Below are 20,319 nucleotides of genomic sequence, written 5' to 3'. Positions count from 1 at the left end.
ACTACCACAGGCTGCCACAGAGCCCTTCTTAAGAACAAACACACTGAAGATTTTTAATGACATTAGAAGATTGCCAGAGTCTGTGAGGTAAATCAAGGCACAGATCAGGGTGGACATTGAGGGGATAGGCAGGTAAAATGGGCTCCTAGTGAATCTGTCTTACAGAGAGGCTTTGCATAACTGGTTCCCATCAAGGGTCACAAAAAGCACATTCTTCTCTGCCAGATGCATTGGTGTTTTTTTTCCTCTCCAGCCACACACCTGCACTGCACAGACCCATCAGGTGGGCAGCATGAGGACTGTCACAGTGGCAATAACCCTGGCAGGAAGGACTTGTTTCACCTTCCTGGTGCTGCCTGGCAGAGATGTGAGCTCATCAGCAGTGCTGCTGGATGGGGAGGGTCCAGACTGGTCTTGATCTGGGCTGCTGCTCTGATGCCTTAGCCTCTGCCAGGGCTTCCCAATCTTTCTTAAATTTCTGTAGAGGACTCTGCATCAGTAGGACCACCACTACACCCACTTCAGAGGGGTGCTGAGGGGGGCCCTGAAAGCACCAAACAGGCTCCAACTTCTCTCACCAGCCTTTCACATTTTTCTCTGCAATCCTTCCCTGTATTCCCATCCCTCCCCCTGCCAGCTGTTGGACTGCACTGACATAGCCCAGCTGCACCACTTTGGGTCAGGCTGCCATGAAACCAGTCAGGCTAGGAGAGACCTAATTGGGGTCTCCATCCTGAACCCTCCAACTGGTTGCAGGGCAAGTGGGTGTACACGGAGTCCTCTGACCAAGCCCTGGTGTAGGTGGTGTGCTGGTCTCAATGGGAAGGCCAGTGCAGCTCATTGCATGTAGAGAGGCTCAGAGGCCCAGGAAACTTCAGCAGCTACTGGGCTGTAGCATTTGGCACCTAGAACTTCCCTGGGTCAGTTTGCAGAAGGTCCCTCTCAATGCTTCCTGCTTTCAGAATCTTCATTCCAGCTCCAAACAGCATTCCATTCACACACACCATCCTCTTTTCCTTCCAGGCTTTAACTTCCCTCAGGGAAGAATAACCAGAGGGAAGTCTTTGCTTTCAGCTCTTGTTTTACATCTGAAACACCTCTAGTTACAAAAGGATGACTGAGATGCCTCAGCATAGCTCCCTTCAGCTCAGACTTTCCATGTCCTTTCAGGAATACACAATATTCCACCCACATTACAGCTGCTCCCCTCAACACTACTCTGAGGGCCAAGGCAGCCAAGGTGTTTGGACACCTGGAAATCAAACCCAGTGAGCAAAAATATGTCCCAGTACCATTGTGAAGGCACCTGTGTGAGTTACAAAGATGAAACCACACAGCAGACCTCACGTGAAGGATGCTTGCATTGTGTTTTATTTTTTCCCCCAGAAGCCCTGAGGGCAGGAATACAAAAGTCCCAGTGGAAATGTCACAGAGTTTAGCAACTGAGATGTTTGGAAACCCGGTGAGCTCAGAGACTGATCTGGAAACTGCTGTAAGTAAAGTGCACAAAGAGGTGGGGTGCATCTAAAAATCAGATTGATCTATTCTGAGCTTAAAGGATATCCCTTTAATGAAGGTTTTCTGGGCCTGTGGACAAACATTTTCCTCCAGCAGAGCTACAGAGAAACTCAGGAAAGGGAGAAAGCTCCCCAGACCCTCTAGACTGTGTCTGACCAGGTCTAATGAGAATGCTTAGGTGGCAGAATTCAAGCCCTGTTGTGTGTTTCTATGTTGAGCTGCCCCTGCAGAAGAACAATGATTAAATGAGGCAGTAATTAACAGGGGTTTCTCAGGCATGGGTTTCTCAAGTGCTGGCTGAGGGGGAAGGCGGGTGCTGGCCAGAGGCCAGGCTGGCACAGAGACAGTGCTCCAGAGCATGTGTGTTCAGCACATTCTCCTGTGAGGAGTCAACAATCTTCCTTGCTTCAAGGCAGAAAACTCTCCTATCCAGCTGGGTATATTGCCCCTCTGACATGGAGAGCTCTTGCCACAGAGGAAACAGAAAAGTAGAGATTTTAGAAAGGTCATTGATGACCCAGCCTGAGGTCCAGGCAGCTGCCTCTGGGTTGGCCACCCCCAAACCACCTCTGGGAAACCTTGATTTTGCAGATTCTGCAGGGAAGGAGCACTCTGGAGAAATGGCTCTGCACACCTGTGTTTAGGATGAAGAAAGTGGGCAAAGCACCCAGATCATACAAGAGGATCAGGTTTAACTGGTGGATCACTTGGGTCCAGAGCTGATGTAACTGCACAGCACCACTTCCCCAGATGCTTTTCCCTCACAGATTTCTGCCATTTTTCTTTCCAGCCTTGATCTTTGGGCTTATTTTACAAAAGGCCCCAAATGGGAACTCCCTGAGGTAAAGTGCACCCCTTGCCAGCTGGAAGTTTCATAGTGCTGACCTCTCCTGTCCACAGCAAAGAGGGACAGCACAGTATAAATTCCCCTCTCTTTTTACAGGGAGGGGAAAAAACAGGTCTGGTAATGAACCCTTCAGGCTGTGCAAGCTCAAGGATCTCTGGAACAGTGGCACAGAGACCTTTGTGGCTCTTTTGCTTGTTAACCTCAAAAAGCAGCTTCCCATTCAGGTTGTTCTGGGATCCCAGCACTGAAGACCTACCTTACATTCCAGTGTCAGAGGTTTGTTATTGCTGGCTTTGTTTGGTTTCCTTTTTTGTGTATGCCTTTATCCTTAAGAAGAGGTAAAACCAGTTTAAGCAGTTAGATTCAGCTCTCCTGGTGATGAGCTTGATTTGTCCTTGTCTGCATTTTCAGCTGAAGCCTTCACTGCCAGCTTAGCCAGGCTGAGAGCAGAAGTGGCTTTGCTCTGCAGGGCAGTGGGCACCATCTGAAATTCTGGCTCTCTGTTATTTCTGGTAGTTCAGAAGTACATCTTCTAAATATCTGTGTTGGAGAGGAAAACATCTTCCCAGCTGCAGAGCTCTTGCAAGATAAACTATCAAGATCCTGCATTAATTGCTTTCCAAGCAGTACTTGTGCAAGTCAAAAGGTATTTGGCAGAACTGTAAATCAGCTTTTGTCTGAGGTGGTCTGAAGCTACACTGAGGGCTTTAAATTTTCTCCTTGTTTAATTTTTATAGTCCCTTGATGCATGAGGAAACACCTCCAAGAGGTGAGTGACTAAGCCAGTGCTGCAGAGAATCTATTCTAATTTGTATTCACTATTTGACTGAAGGCTTCTGCAGCTCACTTGGAAATTGATTTTCAAGCACCCTGTCCTCCTTGATACTCTGGACTTGCTTTACCCATCAAACCCTGCACAGCATGGCTGGTCAACTCTTAGCTCACTCTGGTTAAGCTGGGACTGCAGCCAGCAAAGCAGGTCTGGGAGATCTGCTCCCAGCCAGTGACCAGAAAACACACTGGATCCAGCTGCTGGAGCTCAGTGTGCAGAGCAGCTCCCTGGGGTTAGGTGCTTGTGCTTCCATCTGGACCCTCAGCTTTCAGTCTGATGTGATTACAGATGATTCACCCCAGGCAGTTCACTGGAGGCCACTGCCATGACTTTTAAAACCTCACACTCTCACCTTGTACTGCAGCTTTCTGGGATCATTTAAACTGCAGAGCATTCTGAGTATTCCTACAAGATTTCACAGCCTGCTTTCCAGATGTAACTCTGAAAGATACTGGGATTGCACCTCAGGAAGGCAAGCAGCAGACTGGGATTACCTTTGTCACTTCAGCTTTACCACTGGTGCCACAGCAGCCAAAGCTGAATCAGCTCCTGGATTTCAGCTTGCTGACATTAAACTCTACCCCATTCATTACTTGAAGACATCAGCTGATTTGGATCTTCCTGTAGGGTGTACACTAGAGGTCTTCAGAGGTGCTGCTTGATGTGGGACACCCTCTAGAGGAGCAGGGTGAGCTAACAGTCTGTGTGTTGTCACCTCTGGTAGAAATCCCATTGTGTTTAAGGCATCTTTGCTCTGACAGCATGGAAGTGAAGGCAAATTAAAAACACATGTTGGCAAAGGAGGAATAAATTACATGAGCTGATATATATATAATGAGTAATAAGTGACATTGGATTCACCTCCCAAGGGAAGCAGTGGATTCCCCTACACTGGACAGTTTTAAGGCTCAGCTTGACAGGGTGCTGAGCCAATTAATTTCAACTACACCACCACCTAGAAAGATTGGAACAGATGATCCTGGAGGTCCCTTCCAACGTGGCATTCTGTGATTCTGAGTCCCTTAGGAAGGAAAAAGCCCCCAAATCTGAGTGTTTTACCCAGAGTATGCACAAGTCATAACACATGCTGTAGTTCATGAACAGGTCAAAGCATTATCAGCTGTTAAAAGCCTCCTGTTTGACATCACCACAGCCTTGCCACAATTAATGTCCTTTATCAAATAAATTAAACCAATTAAAAAGAAAAAAAATCACCCCAGTCAAACCCCCCCAGCCCCAGCATTTCAGTGCAAACACAAAGCCCTGGGACAAAGGATCTGTGCAGCTGCAGGAAGGTGAACCATTCAGTTCAGGGCATAGTTGAACTGGTTGGCAAACTTCTCGTGCTTTCGTTGGTCCACTCGGTTCATGGCTTTCACCACCCTCTTCACAGCACCCCTGGAAGAAACAAAACAAGAATAAACCCAGTTGTGTAGATGCTCCACAGCCTCACAGACTGTTTATGAATGTTTGGGGGGGGGGGGGGAGAAAGGAGCTATGATTAATCACTAGCAGGCTTCTGAACACTGCCCTGATGAGGCTGAACAAATTTGTCTTGTTAACTCAATTAGCTGCAGCGATACAAACACTTTAATTCAGCAATGGTTTTATTAACAGGAGTAAACAAATTAAAGCCTCTCAGTTTAATGGCTGTGCCACCCTCCCAGCACCACTTCTGAGAGGCACACAGCTGCTCTTGGGGGGAAAAAAACATTAACTAAAAGTATCTACCAGGGCCTGCTATTTGCAGGTGTGCTCAGATGTCACCCTGAATCTCCTTAGGGCAAAGGAAGTTGTCTGTTACATGCCTGTGAAGACCTGGGCATGGCCAGCATGGAGGTTTGAATCACAGAATTGTTTTGCTGGGAAACAACCTCTAAGATCATTGGGTCCAGCCATAAACCCAACAGCATCATGGCCATTAAACCACATCCCAGAGTGCCATGTCTACACTTTCCTTGAACACCTTCAGGGATAGTGACTCCAGCTCTCTGAGCAGCCTGTTCCAATCCCTGACCACTCTTGCAGGAAAGGAATTTTTCCTAATGTCCAACCTAAACCTCCCCTGGCACAAATTCAGGCCATTGCTTCTCACTTTATCACCTGATGCTCAGGAGAAGAGAACAATGCCCACTTCACTCCAACCTCCATTCAGGGAGTAGAGGACAGCAATGAGGTCTTCTCTCAGCCTCCTTTTCTCCAGGCTGAACAACCCCAGTTCCCTCAGCTGCTCCTCACCAGACCTGTTCTCCAGACCCTTCACCAGCTTTGTTGCCCTTCTCTGGACACAATGTCCAGCTGAAGGCTGGCCTTGAGAGGCTACACCCATTTAAGGGCATCACACTAGCTGATGTCTCCTTTGATTTGCACATCAGAGATGCTGGCAGCAAGTTCCATCACACAAAGAGGATGGTTTCCAGTCTAGTGCTGCTACAGCCTGCTGTCACAGTCTGCCTTCATCCCTTCTAAGGATGCTGCATGCCCTGCAGTAACATGAAGACAAGACAGGCTCCTGGCAGCTTGCACCAGCCGTCTTCAGGATCAGGCCCTACACACCATCCCAGCTCTGCTCCTGTGGCTCTGAGAGGCAAGCTGACCTCTGTTTTAGCTAACTGCTCCCTAACAGCTTATTTCAAAAGCCATTTTGAAACACCTGAAAACAGAGGCTGCTTCCTAATAACACTTCTAAATGGTGGGATTAAAGATTTTCTGAGCAGCGACCGTACTGAAAACCCCCACCCTGAAAAACCACCTTGGGAGGGGAATGCTTCCAGCAAAATTCTGCCAATAAAGTTACCAGAGTAAGGAAAATGTGCTCATGGTTTTGCACTTCAAATATTGCCTAATTGGTAGTAGAAAAGTGAGCTTTTAGCAGTGGAGAGTGGCCTTGACACTTTCATATCGTGTAGGTTTTACATTAGCGCCACTGGATTGTGCGACACTGTAAATGAAATGAGATCCCACCTTGATGATCTGTGTGCAATTTCACTTAGCTTTATTGGCAGAGCAGGGCCTGGGTTTATCACCTTTACATTTCAAGTAATTTGGGGTTGTTAGAAGGAGCCAAGGTTATCATCTTGTTTAGTGCTGCAAAGCATGAAACCTATTAAAAACATGACAGGTTTGATTGCTTATGCCTGGCACTGACACACTCAACATCATTAGCACAAACCACTGCACACCACAGCCAGCCTGAAACTTTGGTTTGTTGAAGCTGATGGGAAGCTCTGAGCTGTGCATCTCTGCCTTCTGAGATCAGGGACATGAGAATTTCACAGAAAACAGGCTGCTTCTGTAGTTAAAAGGGATGTGGGCTTGGCTTTGTCACTATAACCACCACAGCAGAGGAGGGAACACTGAGTTTGAACGAATTCTGTGCCTTGGCTGCTGTTCAACTCAAGTAGTAGATGTAGGGAATAACCCACCAGTAATGATTTTAGAGTAATCATTTAGCTTTTTATCTGTCAGCTTTGCACTTCTCACTTTCCTTCAACTACTTCATTTCTGACAGGTGAAACTCTCTCAGCCACTACAGCTGCTCCCCATTTGATAGAGCACAGAGCATGCTTGAGCAAATCTGTGCTGCAGCCACATCTAACCAAGGTTAGCTATCAGAAACAGCACAGCAGAGTGGACATGGAGCTCCTATATGTTTTAGAACTCGTTTAGCTTGCTAAGAGGATAGAATCGCACTGAGGTAGTGTGGCTGCTTTAAAGTGTCCACATCAGTCATGGACACACTGTTGTTTGACATGTCTCAATGCCATCCAGCTTTTCCTTCAGCTGCATATAGGCCAAGAGCTATAGGTTGCACAGGAGCTGGGAGGACAGGAAGATGTGCAGCAACAGCACCACAGTGAGAAGAATTCTGTGTCCACATATCTTTAGTACAGGGACTATCACCTCCAAACTTTTAGACTGAAAAGGGATCTGCAGCAGGCTCCAGTCCTCAGAATTTACAGCAACCAGTGGGGGTTAAGTGAAGGAAGACCACAACAGAAAGATCAAAATGCCTTTCTTAATCAGTTGAATGAGCTCTCAAACTATTTCTCCCTAGTATTAAGTCACAGGACAAGAGGAAATGGCCTCAAATTGCACCAGGGGAGGTCCAGGCTGGAGATTAGGATAAATTTCTTTGCTGCAAGAGTGGTCAGGCATTGGAACAGGCTGCCCAGGGAGGTGGTGAAGTAACAGCCCTTGGGGGTGTTTAAGAAATGTGGTCATGGCACTCTGGGACATGGCTTAGTGGATAGGGTGGTGTTGGCTTGACAGCTGGACTGGATGATCTTTTTCAACCAAAACAATTGCAGGAGGCAATAAAGGAGGAGAAAAATGCAATGGCAGCATGTCAGTGAGTGATCCACAGGATGGGACCAGAAGGCATCAGGCAGATAGCAACTGAGCACACTCAGCGAGGAAACTCCCAGGAAGTCCAGGCAGCAAAGTTTGGGAAGGTCTTTGAGCATACACCAGAGCCTTGAGGGTCCCTCAAGACACCATTAGATGCCAGGAGCAAAGGGGTTTTGCAGATGCTTTTATTAACTGAAGTTCTGCTCAGCACAGCCCATCTCAGGCTTTCCAAAAGGAAAACTCCCTTGCTCCCCACCTACACCACACAGCGTATCCGATGCTGGAGGCTGTGTCACTCCACACATTTGTCTTCTTTCCAGCTCCAATACTGCATGCACACATAAAGCAGCAGCCATCTGAGCAACACCACCCAGAGAAGCCACCACAGCAGTTAAAGGATTTCAAAAAGAAAAATAATTGAGAAGGATGAAAAAATGTCTTTCACAGGGAAAATGGTAAATGAGCTGAAAATCATTCTCAAAGAGACAGCTACGGTCAGCAGTACCAGCTGCTTTTTACCCTCCAGAGACAGAGAAGGCTTTCCAGCTCTGCAGGTAGCAGATAGAGTTGTTCAGTGAGTGCATGATGATGTGGAAACACAAAGTGCCACTGAAACAAAGGGAAACAGCAATGAAGAGGGGATAGAAACTTAAGCCTCTTACTTATTGAAGACTTTCTTCTCCAGCCGGGAGCGAGAAGTGTTGGCCTGCTGCTTCAGGTCTGTCAGATTTGGGTATTTTTTCTTCTTCCCTTTCTTTTTCTCTCCTTTCCCATTAGTTTTAGAAGAGCCAAGATCCACTCCTGTAGCTGCTTCAACTTCTCTCATGAACTCTGGATCCCTCCACTCTGTTTAAAAGACAAAGCATGCACTTAGAAACTCCCAGCCCAGGCAGGATCTGCAGCCTCCCAAGGCGCAAGGGAGGTGACACAAATGCTGTGGTTATTGTTTAGACATTCAGGTATATGAGAAACTTATCTGTAGAAATGAACTCTGAATAAGCTTAAAAAATGAATCTAAAGAAATGGAACACAACAAGTTTTGAGCAGAGCTGAGGTGACAACACTTCCATCTTTGCTACATCAAACCCCATATTTGCTTCAAAACATGAACAGGTATCCGACACCTAAAGAGCACTCTTGAACAAGACAACATGACTCTGGTTGCCATGAGCCCAGGTTTGCATCTGGAGAAGAAATCACTTCATCCCATGCTTCCTCAGTTTAATTATCTAAATCCAGGTTCTTCTCTCAACAGCAGCACAGGAGCTCACAACAAAATCATGTCAGTTTCATCAAAACCTTAGCACCTCAGAAGCCAACCACAGAAATGGATTCTGGTGACAGATGCTGCCACAGGGAAGAGCATGAACAGTTTATGCTGTCAACTCTTTGAGGCAGCCATGGTCTTCAGCCTTTAGGGTAGAGTCCTGCCTAGCAGGACAAGGTATGACAGTATGAGATAGAAAGTGACAATGTTGAGGTCTTCAGCAGCTGAGTTGAGGACTTGGGCAGCTGAGTCTAGGAGGTTGGAGTAGATGATCTCTAAGGTCCCTTCCAACTTAAACCATTCTATGATCCTATGTGGCTGGAGAATGGGTATCTTCAAGGGAAATGTAGTAAAAAAGGCATTGCATTATTCATAGAATGGTTTGGGGTTGAAGAGATCTTCAGGATCATCTAGTTCCAACCCCCCTATCATGGGCAGGGACACCTTCCACTACACCTCATCCAACCTGGCCTTGAACACCTCTAAGGAAGGGGCAGCCACAACCTCCCTAGGCATCTGTTTCAGTGTCTCACCACCTGCACTGTAAAGAATTTCTTCCTAATTTCCAATCTAAATCTGCCCTTATATTACAGACTTTGAGCATATGGGGTTGGGAGGGGGGGGAAATCCAGCAAGCATCACTTCAAAGAATAACATGGTCCAAAGTGGGCAGAAATATCAGGATTGTGCATTTTAACAGTCAGTAATTGTAAGTCATTTGTCAGGTAGTTCCCTGGCTGTCAGTCAACCATTTTTGCTTACAGAAGCTGTGACACCAAATGCCCACTGCCTTCATTTCCCACCTGTGTAGACAGAGAAAACCGACCAGTCCTAACCCACTGTGCAGCTCCACTCACACACCAAAATGGTCACCGAGGGTGACAGATATTGCTAACAACATTCCAGGAGGTCAGAGGCAATTGTCCTCACTTAAGAGGAGGGTGTTTAAGGAACCCCAGAGCAATTTTCCAGGGAAAGGTTAGATCTAAGCCACTACAAGCCATGAAAGCGAGGACTGATTAAAATCCAACCCACCAAAAAAAGCATGAGGGAAGTGAAGCTGTGCAGGAGCTGAGCAGGAGGAGAGCAGAGGGGGGAGGAAAAAACAGGACACATATACTTGACAGAGCAGGAGAGCTCACAGACCTGATTTTTTTTTCCCCCTCCCTTTTTTTATTTGAAGTGAGGGAATACAGAGCAGCACAATTCAGATACAGGATCCAAGATTAAGGAAAACTGTCTAAACAGTTTATCTCCCAGTAATAAGAAGGCGTCACAGTTTAGGCACCCAGTGAAAGGAGCAATTGTTTAAACACAAGGCCAAAAAACCTCCAGCGTCCAGTCGAGATGAAATGAGCATTTGAGTAAAATGAAGGAGCAATTTAAAAGCCTTTGAGAAAAATCAATAGGATGCCAAGGAAGAGCAGCCTTTTTGAGCATTGATGGGCCCCTAAAGCTCTTCAGACATTGTTACTGAGTTTAGCAGCAGGGAAAAGAAAATGACACAGTTGGGCAGGGTAGGCGGGGATCGATACCGCAGTTAGTAAAGAGATGCTATTTCACATCTGGCTGCCCAGCGGCCTGCCCGCACCAGCCTGCCCTGATACCTGTTTGTTAACAAGTCACTAAGGGCTGAAAAACCAGATACTCTTCAGGGCTGACACAAAAAATAGGCACTTAATTTGCTCCTGTGTGCAAACTATTGGCAAAGGATGAAGGCCGCAGATTAGCGGCGCAGGGCAATCCCTCCTGGTTCCTTGTCTCGGGACTCGAGAGGCCAAAGCATCACCGTGTGGAGACCAGCCAGAGCTTAACAATTTGTACCAGGTTAAAAAATGCCCCTGAACAGCAGCAGCAGTGATGGCAAAACACTGCCATTATCACAGAGACTTGGTTAGTTTGACATCAGGATTTTCCTCTCCACAAACTAACCCACAGCCAACAGGGAGGTGTGGGAAGCATCTCCCAAGGGAAGCAGTGGATTCATCTCCACGGGACAGTTTCAAGACTCATCTTGACAGGGTGCTGGGCCAGCTCATTTCAACTGCACCATCACCTTGAAAGGTTGGAGCAGATGATCCTTGGGGGCCCTTTCAACCTGGCATTCTGTGAATTTAAAGGTGCAGTTTACCCCCCCAACTCATCCCCAGATGTTCATGCTTTTGTCAAAATTTCCCAAGCTGTCACCATTAGCAGATGATGTTCTCAAACGTGAGACCAAAGCACACCCATGTCCCACCCCATTTCCCCCTATTTTTCACCTTTTTGGGAACAAGGTTTCCCACTTTTCTATTTCCCAGAGCAGCACAGTTCAGCCTTGCTTCAAGTCCCTTGTGAAAAAGCCAAGACAAAGCCCATGCCAGCCAACCAACCAATTCCCAAAGCACAAGCCCAAAATAAACCAAAGACCATTTGAAAAGGTTAATGAAAATGTTGTGAAATAAATATAACCACAGAAAGCATCAGGTTGGAAGGGACCCTTAAAGATCATCTTGTCCAACTGCCCTAAAGTAAGCAAGGACATCTCCAACTAGATCAGGCTGCCCAGGGCCCCACTGAGTTTGACCTTCAGTGTCTCCAGACAACCACCTCTCTGGCAACCTGTCCCAGCATTTCACCACTCTCATTGTGAAGAGCTTCCTCCTAACGTCCAACCTAAATGCAGCACAGAAAGAAACCCCCCCTCAAGAAAAAACAGTGGCTACAAGTATTTAATGAGATGTGGTGTGCATGGCTTTGAAAATCTGTGAGGTTGTGTCCAGCAAATGAAGTGCCACAGCTTGCTGAGCAGCTCCCCAGACACTGGGGCTGGACCTGTGCATGACATCTCAGCCTAACAGAGCACTCAATAATGCAGCAGCAATGTCAGCACTGCTTTGGAACTGGCACACACATCCTCCTGGGCCAGAGGTGAGAAGCCTCTAACAACACCCAGCTGACACTGTAATAAAAATAAATATTATGTCTGGCCTCCAGCAATGGCAATTTCACAGGGAAAAAAAAAATACAGAAATCAATATTTTTCAGTGCAAGTGATTTTTATGCCACAGTATCAGCTTCTACTTTGAAACCAGAGCCTCAAAAATCACCTACCAGCTTCACATTTGCTAGTTGGTGGTGCTAGGTTGATGGTTGGACTCCAGGATCTTAAAAGTCTTTTCCCACCAAAGCAATTCTATGATTCTATGACTAAGTTGGAAACTGTCCTTGTTGGCACAACATCCACAGCCCTGCCCTGGTTTTGCTGTAGCCATGCTGTTGGCTGGATGCCAGTTTAGGTTACCTCATTCCTTCACTCCACCTGGACTACCTGCAAACACAGCACTTCCCAGCACACATGGACACCAGGAGACGTTCAGTGACTGCTACATTGGTGTGGGGCTGGTAGTTGTCAAGCAGACACACTCAGAGATGGCTAAATCAGCATTAAAGGAAGCTGTGTGGGTTAGCTCTGGGTTTAATGCATATTCACCTGACACAGAGCTTTCTGGGTGCCATAAACAGCTGTCAGCTGTACTCTGCAGGGGTTTCTTGGAAGGTTAAGCAGCCACACTAACAATGTGACTGTGAAACTGGTAAAGTACTGAGTCAGAGCTTGAGAGAGACCTAACTCCTCAAAGGGAGCATACTGCAAGCTCTCAAAATGATATAGCCTATGGGTAGGCACAATTAGAATGCAGAATACTCACCTAGAATAAATAGCTTAAAGCAGAGACAACTAAGACCTCCTGGAGGAAGGTAGATTAAATAAAAGCTCTGAAAACAAATCTGTCCCCTCCAATTACACTTTGCTACATAGATCCCTCTCTTGTCTTCCTTTGCAAGTCCATCAGCTTCCAGTATCTTCCTGACACCAGACCCCTCTGAGCTCCACAAAAATCTGCCATCTTCTAGTGAGGTTTAGTTGTACTATTGCTAAAAGGTCTTGGAAGCCTTCCTGTCTGTGCATTCATTGCTTGCATTCCTCACCTAGCAGTACAGAACTTTATCTTGGCTAAAAATGCCCAAATAATGTTGAGGAAGGATAAGCCTCCCCTCCAGAGCATCCCACACCTGAGAGCAGCCAGGATGCAGGGAGAAGGCTATTAGTGCTGCTGCCTATCCCCACTGTTTAAAAACAAACTGCACAACAACATGTTCACAATGAAACAGCACAGGTCTGCTTGCTCCCTCCCTCCCTCCAGCCCACCACAAGCACTGTGACTATTAGGACATGCAGAGTAGCTCCAATGCCAAAGAGTCAAGCCCAATGTGAAGGCTTCCCCAGGTGAGAGACTTTTCAAGTGATGCTGAACAGAAACAGGGCACAAGTGGTAAGTGAGTAGATACAGAATATGGTACTTATGTGTAGATAAAGGGAAAAACAAGTTCCCACATTGTGACAAAACCCCCACCCTGCCAAAATTTGTGGCCACACAGTGATCCTAATGGTGCTGTCATGGCATTAGGTAAATCACAATTGTCAGGGACCAGCAAGACTAGATGACCTCTTTTCAGCAGCATGGAGACAGTTACTATCCAGCATTCCCCAGGAAATGGGTTTAATCCTCCTTAAACATGTTCCTTAAGATAAAAGCTAGAATTTGTCTGCCTGAGAAGCATTAAGAACATTGTGCTCTACCTGTTGGAGCAGAGAGTTCACCTTGCTCTGTGTACATCTGCATCCAAACTCACCACACATGTGAGAATCTCTGCACATTCAAATAGGAGAATGTGAGGAGGGGCAAAGCAGAAGGGCAACGAGGCTGGGGAGAGGCCTTGAGCACAAGCCCTATGAGGAGAGGCTGAGGGAGCTGGGCTTGCTTAGCCTGAAGAAGAGGAGGCTCAGGGGAGACCTTATTGCTGTCTACAACTACCTGAAAGGAGGTTGCAGCCAGGAGGGGTTGGTCTCTTCTCCCAGGCAACCAGCACCACAACAAGAGGACACAGTCTGAAGCTGCGCTAGGGGAAGTTTAGGCTGGAGGTGAGAAGAAAGTTCTACAGAGAGAGTTGTTGGCCATTGGAATGTGCTGCCCAGAGAGGTGGTGGAGTCATCACCCCTGGAGGTGTTCAAGAGGGGATTGGATGTGGCACTTGGTGCCATGGTTTAGTAGTCATGAGGTCTGTGGTGACAGGCTGGACTTAATGGTCCTTGAGGTCTCTTCCAACCTTATTGATTCTATGATCCAAACCCTGTGGATCTCAACCTCTGCCTTTAGCAACAGAAGAACGGGCTCTCATCCTTCTACAGCTTGTCGCTTTGCTGCCCAACTGGACACTGAGGCTGCTGCCCAACTTCTGTCTACATTTTCTGTCTCTCAGTGTAACACAAGTAATTGTAGATATTGTAAACACTGCACACAATATATACACAAACACACACATCACAGAGGTGGCATGCTTACATTTAGAGCTTATTTCCCACCTCTGCCTCATGTTTTTCATGCCTTTTTATGGTGCTCTGCAGACACAAACCTGGCTGAGCTGCCTGCTTCTCCAAGCGCATCCTTTCTTCTCTGGCTTTGTCCTCTGCGTTGATGGGGACCCCAGAGTCATCCCGAGGAATTATCTTCCCATGGAAAGGGCACTTCAGAAGGAAAGGGGGAAAGAAAATCTCTCTCAAAACTTCTTAATGAAAAGAAAATGTTTACATGTTATTGAACACATCTTAAAGCCAGACACTGGAATCAGGCAACAGACCTCTACACTTGATTCACAGAAGGCTGGGTTGGAAGGGACCCCAAGGATCACCTGATCCAACCTTTCTAGGTGATGGTGTAGTTGAAATGAGAAGGCTCAGCACCCTGTCAAGCTGAGTCTTAAACATGACCAATGTAGATGAATCCACCACTTCCCCTGGGAGATGATTCCAATGTCTGGCTGTTGTCATGGGGAAACATTTTCTTCTGAATTCCAGTTGGAATCTCCCCAAGAGATTGCACCCAGTCCCCACTTGCTTCCCAGTCCCTTTTAGAATGCATCAGAATCCCATAGTCACCACATGTTTAAAATATCCAGAATCTGGAAGAAATCAGCTCCAGTAGCTAAGTTCTAAGGGGTAGGATGCACATCCTGTCAAGCCTGGAGCAAGGGCATCACTGCCGTGTTGAATGATGATGTTTATGCTACATCCCTATCCTCTACCTATCCCATTGAAAGTGTTTTAATGCACCTATATTATTTCAGATAAGACAGGGAGAGGAGGGATATTAGCACAAAGTATTCCTGCTCCACGGGGCTCAATCTGAGGCTGTGTGGGATTTAGCTCCCATAAAGGCTACTTATTGTATAAATCAAAACTTTCTCCCTCAAACACCCAGGGTTCTAAAAACAGTTGCATATCAAATATGCCTCCAAATGAAGAAAACTTTTCAGCAACCATCTAACTGTGTCTGCTCTACTCGTATCACAGCAAGAAATGCAACATAAATACCTGGGATGAGTGGCAGAAATACTGGAGAGTTCCTTCAACGTTTACAGCTCCCTGACCAGAAGGAGTACGAGGCAAGTATTAACAGCACACCTCACCAGACAGAGTTTTCTGCCACTCTCCTGAGCTGTATTTATAATGTGAAATAAATGTTTATGGCCACCTTTGAAGGAGATGTGCTCCACAGGGCACATATCCTGGAAGCTGTGCAGCTTGGTGCCCACCTTAATGCGATCCTGTCTCGCACACAGGCTCCCATCAGGCATCGGCGCTCGGCATCTGTGTTTCACCGGCTCAAACTTGCCAGCGAAGGTTATGTATCTGGTTTTTAACATTTCACTGATTTCTTTGTTTTCCACCTCTTCCTCTACTTCACTGGGTGCCCAAAATCGATGCTCAGAAGTAAACCTGGGAAAACAAGAGAGGAAAGGGATTCAGAAAGCTGTAAGGAAGCACATCGAGGTGTCAGCACCATCCTGTGCCGCACAGACACGCCAGAGGAAGGGAAGCCCTTAGCAAGGAATCAGAAACCCCAGGAATCCTCTTCTGACTCCTGTATGATGAAGATGTTTTTAAAACAGCACCAAAGCCTGGCTGCTATTGATTTCTTGTTTAACCTGCTAACCTATTACATGTCTTAGCTCTAGTTCATGATCTGACATTCAGAGCCACTTAGCCAATATCCAGCTCCAGTGAATAACTTTGTAATTCTGTAGTTTACATTCTTCATAACAAAACACTCCTATGCTTAAACACAGAAGATAGATCAGGGAGGAAACAGCTTGAACTGAGCCTGTCTGATTTTATTCTGGGCAGCTGGATTCCTGCAGCAGCAGACTACAGTGAGACCAAGAAGAGAGCAATCAGCTGAGCCTGACAGATTGGTTCTTCCAGGTTCTCCTACACAGTGTCCCCCCAAGCCTGAGAAATTTCTGGGGTGTTCCTCTAGGAAATGAAGCTATGAAAACCCATTTTAAAATTGTAGCTCTTACCTCTATTTATAGACATATCTAGGCAAATACACAAAGGAGACTGGTACCATGACAGTGGACATGGGAAGCAGGAGAGAAGGGGAGCAAGGACCCCAGAGTGATGCAGCATTCTCAAGTTTTCTCAACAAGATTCACAAAATTTCATTTTAGGCAAGAGTCTGTAACAAGAAACAACCCCAGGCACCAATTACCTGACTAAGTTTAGTGCTAATCTTCAGAGGCAATGACTGCATCATGTCTGATGGTAAAGGTTTCTTTCTCCTAATCATGAAGTTAGGATGACCAACTTAATCTTAGATGTCTAACTCAACACACCTGAAGCTGAAAGCAAACCAGCAATCCCATCCCAAATTGAAGTAAATATGAAGTTAAAAAGGAAAAATAATGATATAAATAAATAAATAAAGCCAGCCTGCATGGTTGCTGCTTCTGGCAAGCAAACTGGAAACATCTAGATTCAAATCTACTAGTCAAAGTCATGACGTGCTGCACCAACTCCTTTACTCTGACCCCAAGACTCAGCCAGTTCAGTTCAAAGATGAAGGCAGATGAAGCTCTAAGGGCCATGCTGGTTAAGCTGGCAGAGCAGTCTCCCCACTGTACAACACTGTGCAGCATACACCCCTTCTCCAAAAGGGAAAAAGAAAACTACCACAGCTTTATAAACTCAGGTTAAGACTTCATAAACTAGCTCAAGGAGTTGTGAGGGAAGGCAGAAGTAAGGAGAAAGTTTCACCCTGGAATTTTCATAAAGTCCACCTTCTAGAGGTGACAGTTCCACCACTGCCTAGCTGAAACTGCTTCAGAAAAGCATCTTCCTGGCAGCTACATTCTCACTACCAAAACCTTGATTTACTGTAAATGCTGTAACCATGTGCAGTGCAAAACAGGTGAAGGGAAAAGGCCTTTTTTCCACTTCTGGTTTTAAAAATTCAAATTCCACACACATTCCAGATGTGCTGTATGACTTCTGGCTTTGCCCTTTTCCCCCCCACTCCCCTAGACGTCTTACAGAGACAGCATGCAGTATGTGTGCATATAGAGAAGTGAAAGGAGTTGGCCAATGACTACCTTAATTTTCCAATAAATATATTTTATACCCAGGGACCAATGGCATCTTGTGTGCAGAGTTACTTAAATTAGCTTTAGTTAGATTGGCATAGCTGTAGTTATAGGCTATGAGGCTCAGAAGTGTGCCCTCTATTTTATTGGAAAGCATAAAAATAAACCAGTACAGCACAGGGCAGACAGGCAGTGAAATATGCTTCTGATTTCACTTATGACTTGAATAACTCATTTGCAATGTAAAATAAAGCCTTACTACCTTCTGGGCATTATCACAGACAAATGCCCTGCTCAAAAATCTTAACCATTGAGAGGCTCTGAAGAGCTGACACACCACAAGAGATAGAACCCAAAGCCTGGGTCGACTGTGTTTAAAGCACTCTTAGGTACCAAATTTGCCTGGCTTGCACTGATTTAAAAGCAATTTGGCATTTCATGCACTCAGGTGCAAGGGTAAAGTTTTCCTCTTGTTTCTTTCTGCAACAGGGTGGTGAAGCACTGGACCACGTTGCCCAGAGAAGCAGTTGAGTCTCCATCCTTGGAGATCTTCAAGGTCAGGCTCAACAGGGCTCTGGGAAACCTGATCTAGTGAAGGATGCCCCTTGTTCACTGCAGGGGGGTTGGATTAGATGACCTTTGGAGGACCCTTCCAAGCCAAACCATTCCATGATTCTATGACTATGGATGAAGCTTTTTGGAAAGAACCAAGTTAGAGTAAGGCTGCTGAGGGTTTGATATGCAGCCCAACCAGGCAAGGACTTCTGCCTTTTGAAGCCAGAGGTGGCTCACGTTGCCACTAGAGCTCTGGTGGACTTGAATCTATGCAGAGAGGGAGGACTTTGCATCCCAACATTCACATAAAAATGCTAGTGCTAAGAAAAAGGGATTGAAAATCTGAGTGCTAGACACAAGTTCTGATGCACAGCCACCATCTCCTCTCCCCAGAAGGGCTAAAGCTTTCCCTTCAGTCAGCAATGCTGACTGTGGCCAGCAGGAGCAGGGAAGTCATTGTGCTGCTGTACTCTGCACTGGTTAGGCCGCACCTTGAGTATTGTGTCCAGTTCTGGGCCCCTCAGTTTAAGAAGGACATCAAGACACTTGAACATGTCCAGAGAAGGGCAACAAGGCTGGGGAGAGGCCTTGAACACAAGCCCTATGAGGAGAGGCTGAGGGAGCTGGGATTGTTTAGCCTGGAGAAGAGGAGGCTCAGGGGTGACCTCATTGCCCTCTACAACTACCTGAAAGGTGGTTGTAGCCAGGAAGGGGTTGGTCTCTTCTCCCAGGCAACCAGCACCAGAACAAGGGGACACAGTCTCAAGCTGCGCCAGGGAAGGTTTAGACTCGAGGTGAGGAGAAAGTTCTTCACCGAGCGAGTCATTCGTCATTGGAATGTGCTGCCCAGGGAGGTGGTGGAGTCACCATCCCTGGAGGTGTTCAAGAGGGGATTGGACGTGGCACTTGGTGCCATGGTCTAGTCATGGGGTCTGTGTTGATAGGTTGGACTCGATGGTCCTTGAGGTCTCTTCCAACCTTACTTACTGTGACACTGTGCTTCATGTCTAAGAAACACAAAACCTTCCCAGCCCAGAATGGAAAGTGAGAGATCCAAATGCAAACCCTGTAACTACCCTCCTCTTTCTGGTGTGACTGTACAAGCAGATCAATTTCCCCAGTCACCACTCTGCAAACTCAGGATAAATGCCCCTAGCGCCTCCACAGCCTTTCTGTAGCTTGGTCTGTCAGCTGTTCAGACCGCCAAGAGTCCGGCAGAGGGAATGTCTACCCTGCACTCGCACAGCACTTTGCATAATGAGGTACCAACTGAAACTGGAGAGAGTGATGCCATGCTGCAAATAATACAGAAACATGAAAAGAGCAGCAAAAAAAAAATATGCTTTGAAGCATCAAAGGAGATTTAATTAGCATCACATCCTCTCCAAACAAATAACGTTTAAAGGTAGAATTTCTAGGGGTTTGTATGGGTCCTACAACACAAGGGGAAGAAGAAAAGCAATTATCCAAAGAAACAGCAGCCAGCCTACTGCATGACCTCTGGGGACACAGAGATCTCTGTATTTGTTTAATTTGTCTTAAAAGAAAAAGAGCATTACTTGAGTATCTTCCCAGCACTGGGCTGATCCTGGCCCCAGTAGTGAAGATCTAATCCAAAAGGCATGAGAGGAGCTTTAGCTCTTTCTTCTTCTAGTTTTCTTCTCTTGCTGTCAGGCACTTCCAGGGCTGCTGGCTCAGTAGCTGCAGAGTCACTGGAGAAAAGAGATGAGAAGTCAACACAGAACAGCAATGAGCACAACTTCTTCTCTTTTTTCTCCATTAAATTCTCACACCAAAGCTGGTATTATCTGAGCTCTGGGACTATGACTACCTTTACAGGACCCAACCAAGTGTGCAGTAAAAGGTTCCTTAAGATCCTGGTGCAATTACTAACAAAATCCCAAGTATTAACCAGGGAAGGCACATTCCAGCAAGAGAGTTGTAACTATGAAGTGAAACTAAGCTGGCTTAACTTTCTGCCCAGCTCCTGAGCACTCTTCTGGCTGCTTCTGTGACTCATACATATGGGTAAGAGCAAGAGGTTTCTGCAACATCAACTTCACCTGGCACATGGAGGTGGTATCTTGGGTAGTTTGTCTCTAATGAGTTTCAGTGTGGCAGCTGCACAGGTTGGATCAAGTTCATCTTCATTCCCCTTCAGCTGGGCATGAGAGCTCAGAGGAGATGGTCCTTTTGATGTCTTCCCCACCAGTGCTTTTGGAGGTGACTGAGGCTCTAGCCCTGCAAAAAGACTCCATGTTTAGGAGCAATTCACTTCTCCACCCTCAATGCTTCCCGTGGCACCAAGCAGCTCATGATGCTGACTACACATCTTCCTGCTTGCAGTTTGCACTTGAGACACCAGTCCCACTCATGGACAGTGACATTAGTGCCTGGGAAATATTTCTTATTTTGGAACAGAAACACACTGAGCAACTAACTGCAGCAAATCAAGAAGAAAGGAACTGTTTGCATTACTGTTTAATA

The 20,319-nt window shown here is 46.4% G+C and overlaps 1 protein-coding gene across 1 annotated transcript in view; it reads right to left on the bottom strand.

Annotated features, from left to right (window-relative positions):
• Positions 1–1,350: 1,350 nt before the first annotated feature.
• UVSSA (UV stimulated scaffold protein A) overlaps positions 1,351–20,319 on the bottom strand; it is a 50,368-nt gene continuing 31,399 nt past the window's right edge. Inside the window, exons 8-13 of the mRNA XM_068149560.1 lie at positions 19,896–20,073; positions 19,392–19,544; positions 15,448–15,631; positions 14,269–14,380; positions 8,210–8,393; positions 1,351–4,595 (exon numbers count right to left, since the gene is read on the bottom strand). Of these exons, the coding sequence (XP_068005661.1) occupies positions 4,502–4,595; positions 8,210–8,393; positions 14,269–14,380; positions 15,448–15,631; positions 19,392–19,544; positions 19,896–20,073 (905 nt within the window). The 3' untranslated portion in view covers positions 1,351–4,501. The remainder of the gene's footprint in view (positions 4,596–8,209; positions 8,394–14,268; positions 14,381–15,447; positions 15,632–19,391; positions 19,545–19,895; positions 20,074–20,319) is intronic.

Source organism: Melanerpes formicivorus, unplaced genomic scaffold, assembly GCF_026170545.1.
Source record: "Melanerpes formicivorus ecotype bairdi unplaced genomic scaffold, bMelFor1.0.p_v2 SCAF_18, whole genome shotgun sequence".
Lineage (NCBI taxonomy): Eukaryota > Metazoa > Chordata > Aves > Piciformes > Picidae > Melanerpes > Melanerpes formicivorus.
This window is presented reverse-complemented; position numbering and strand designations above follow the sequence as displayed.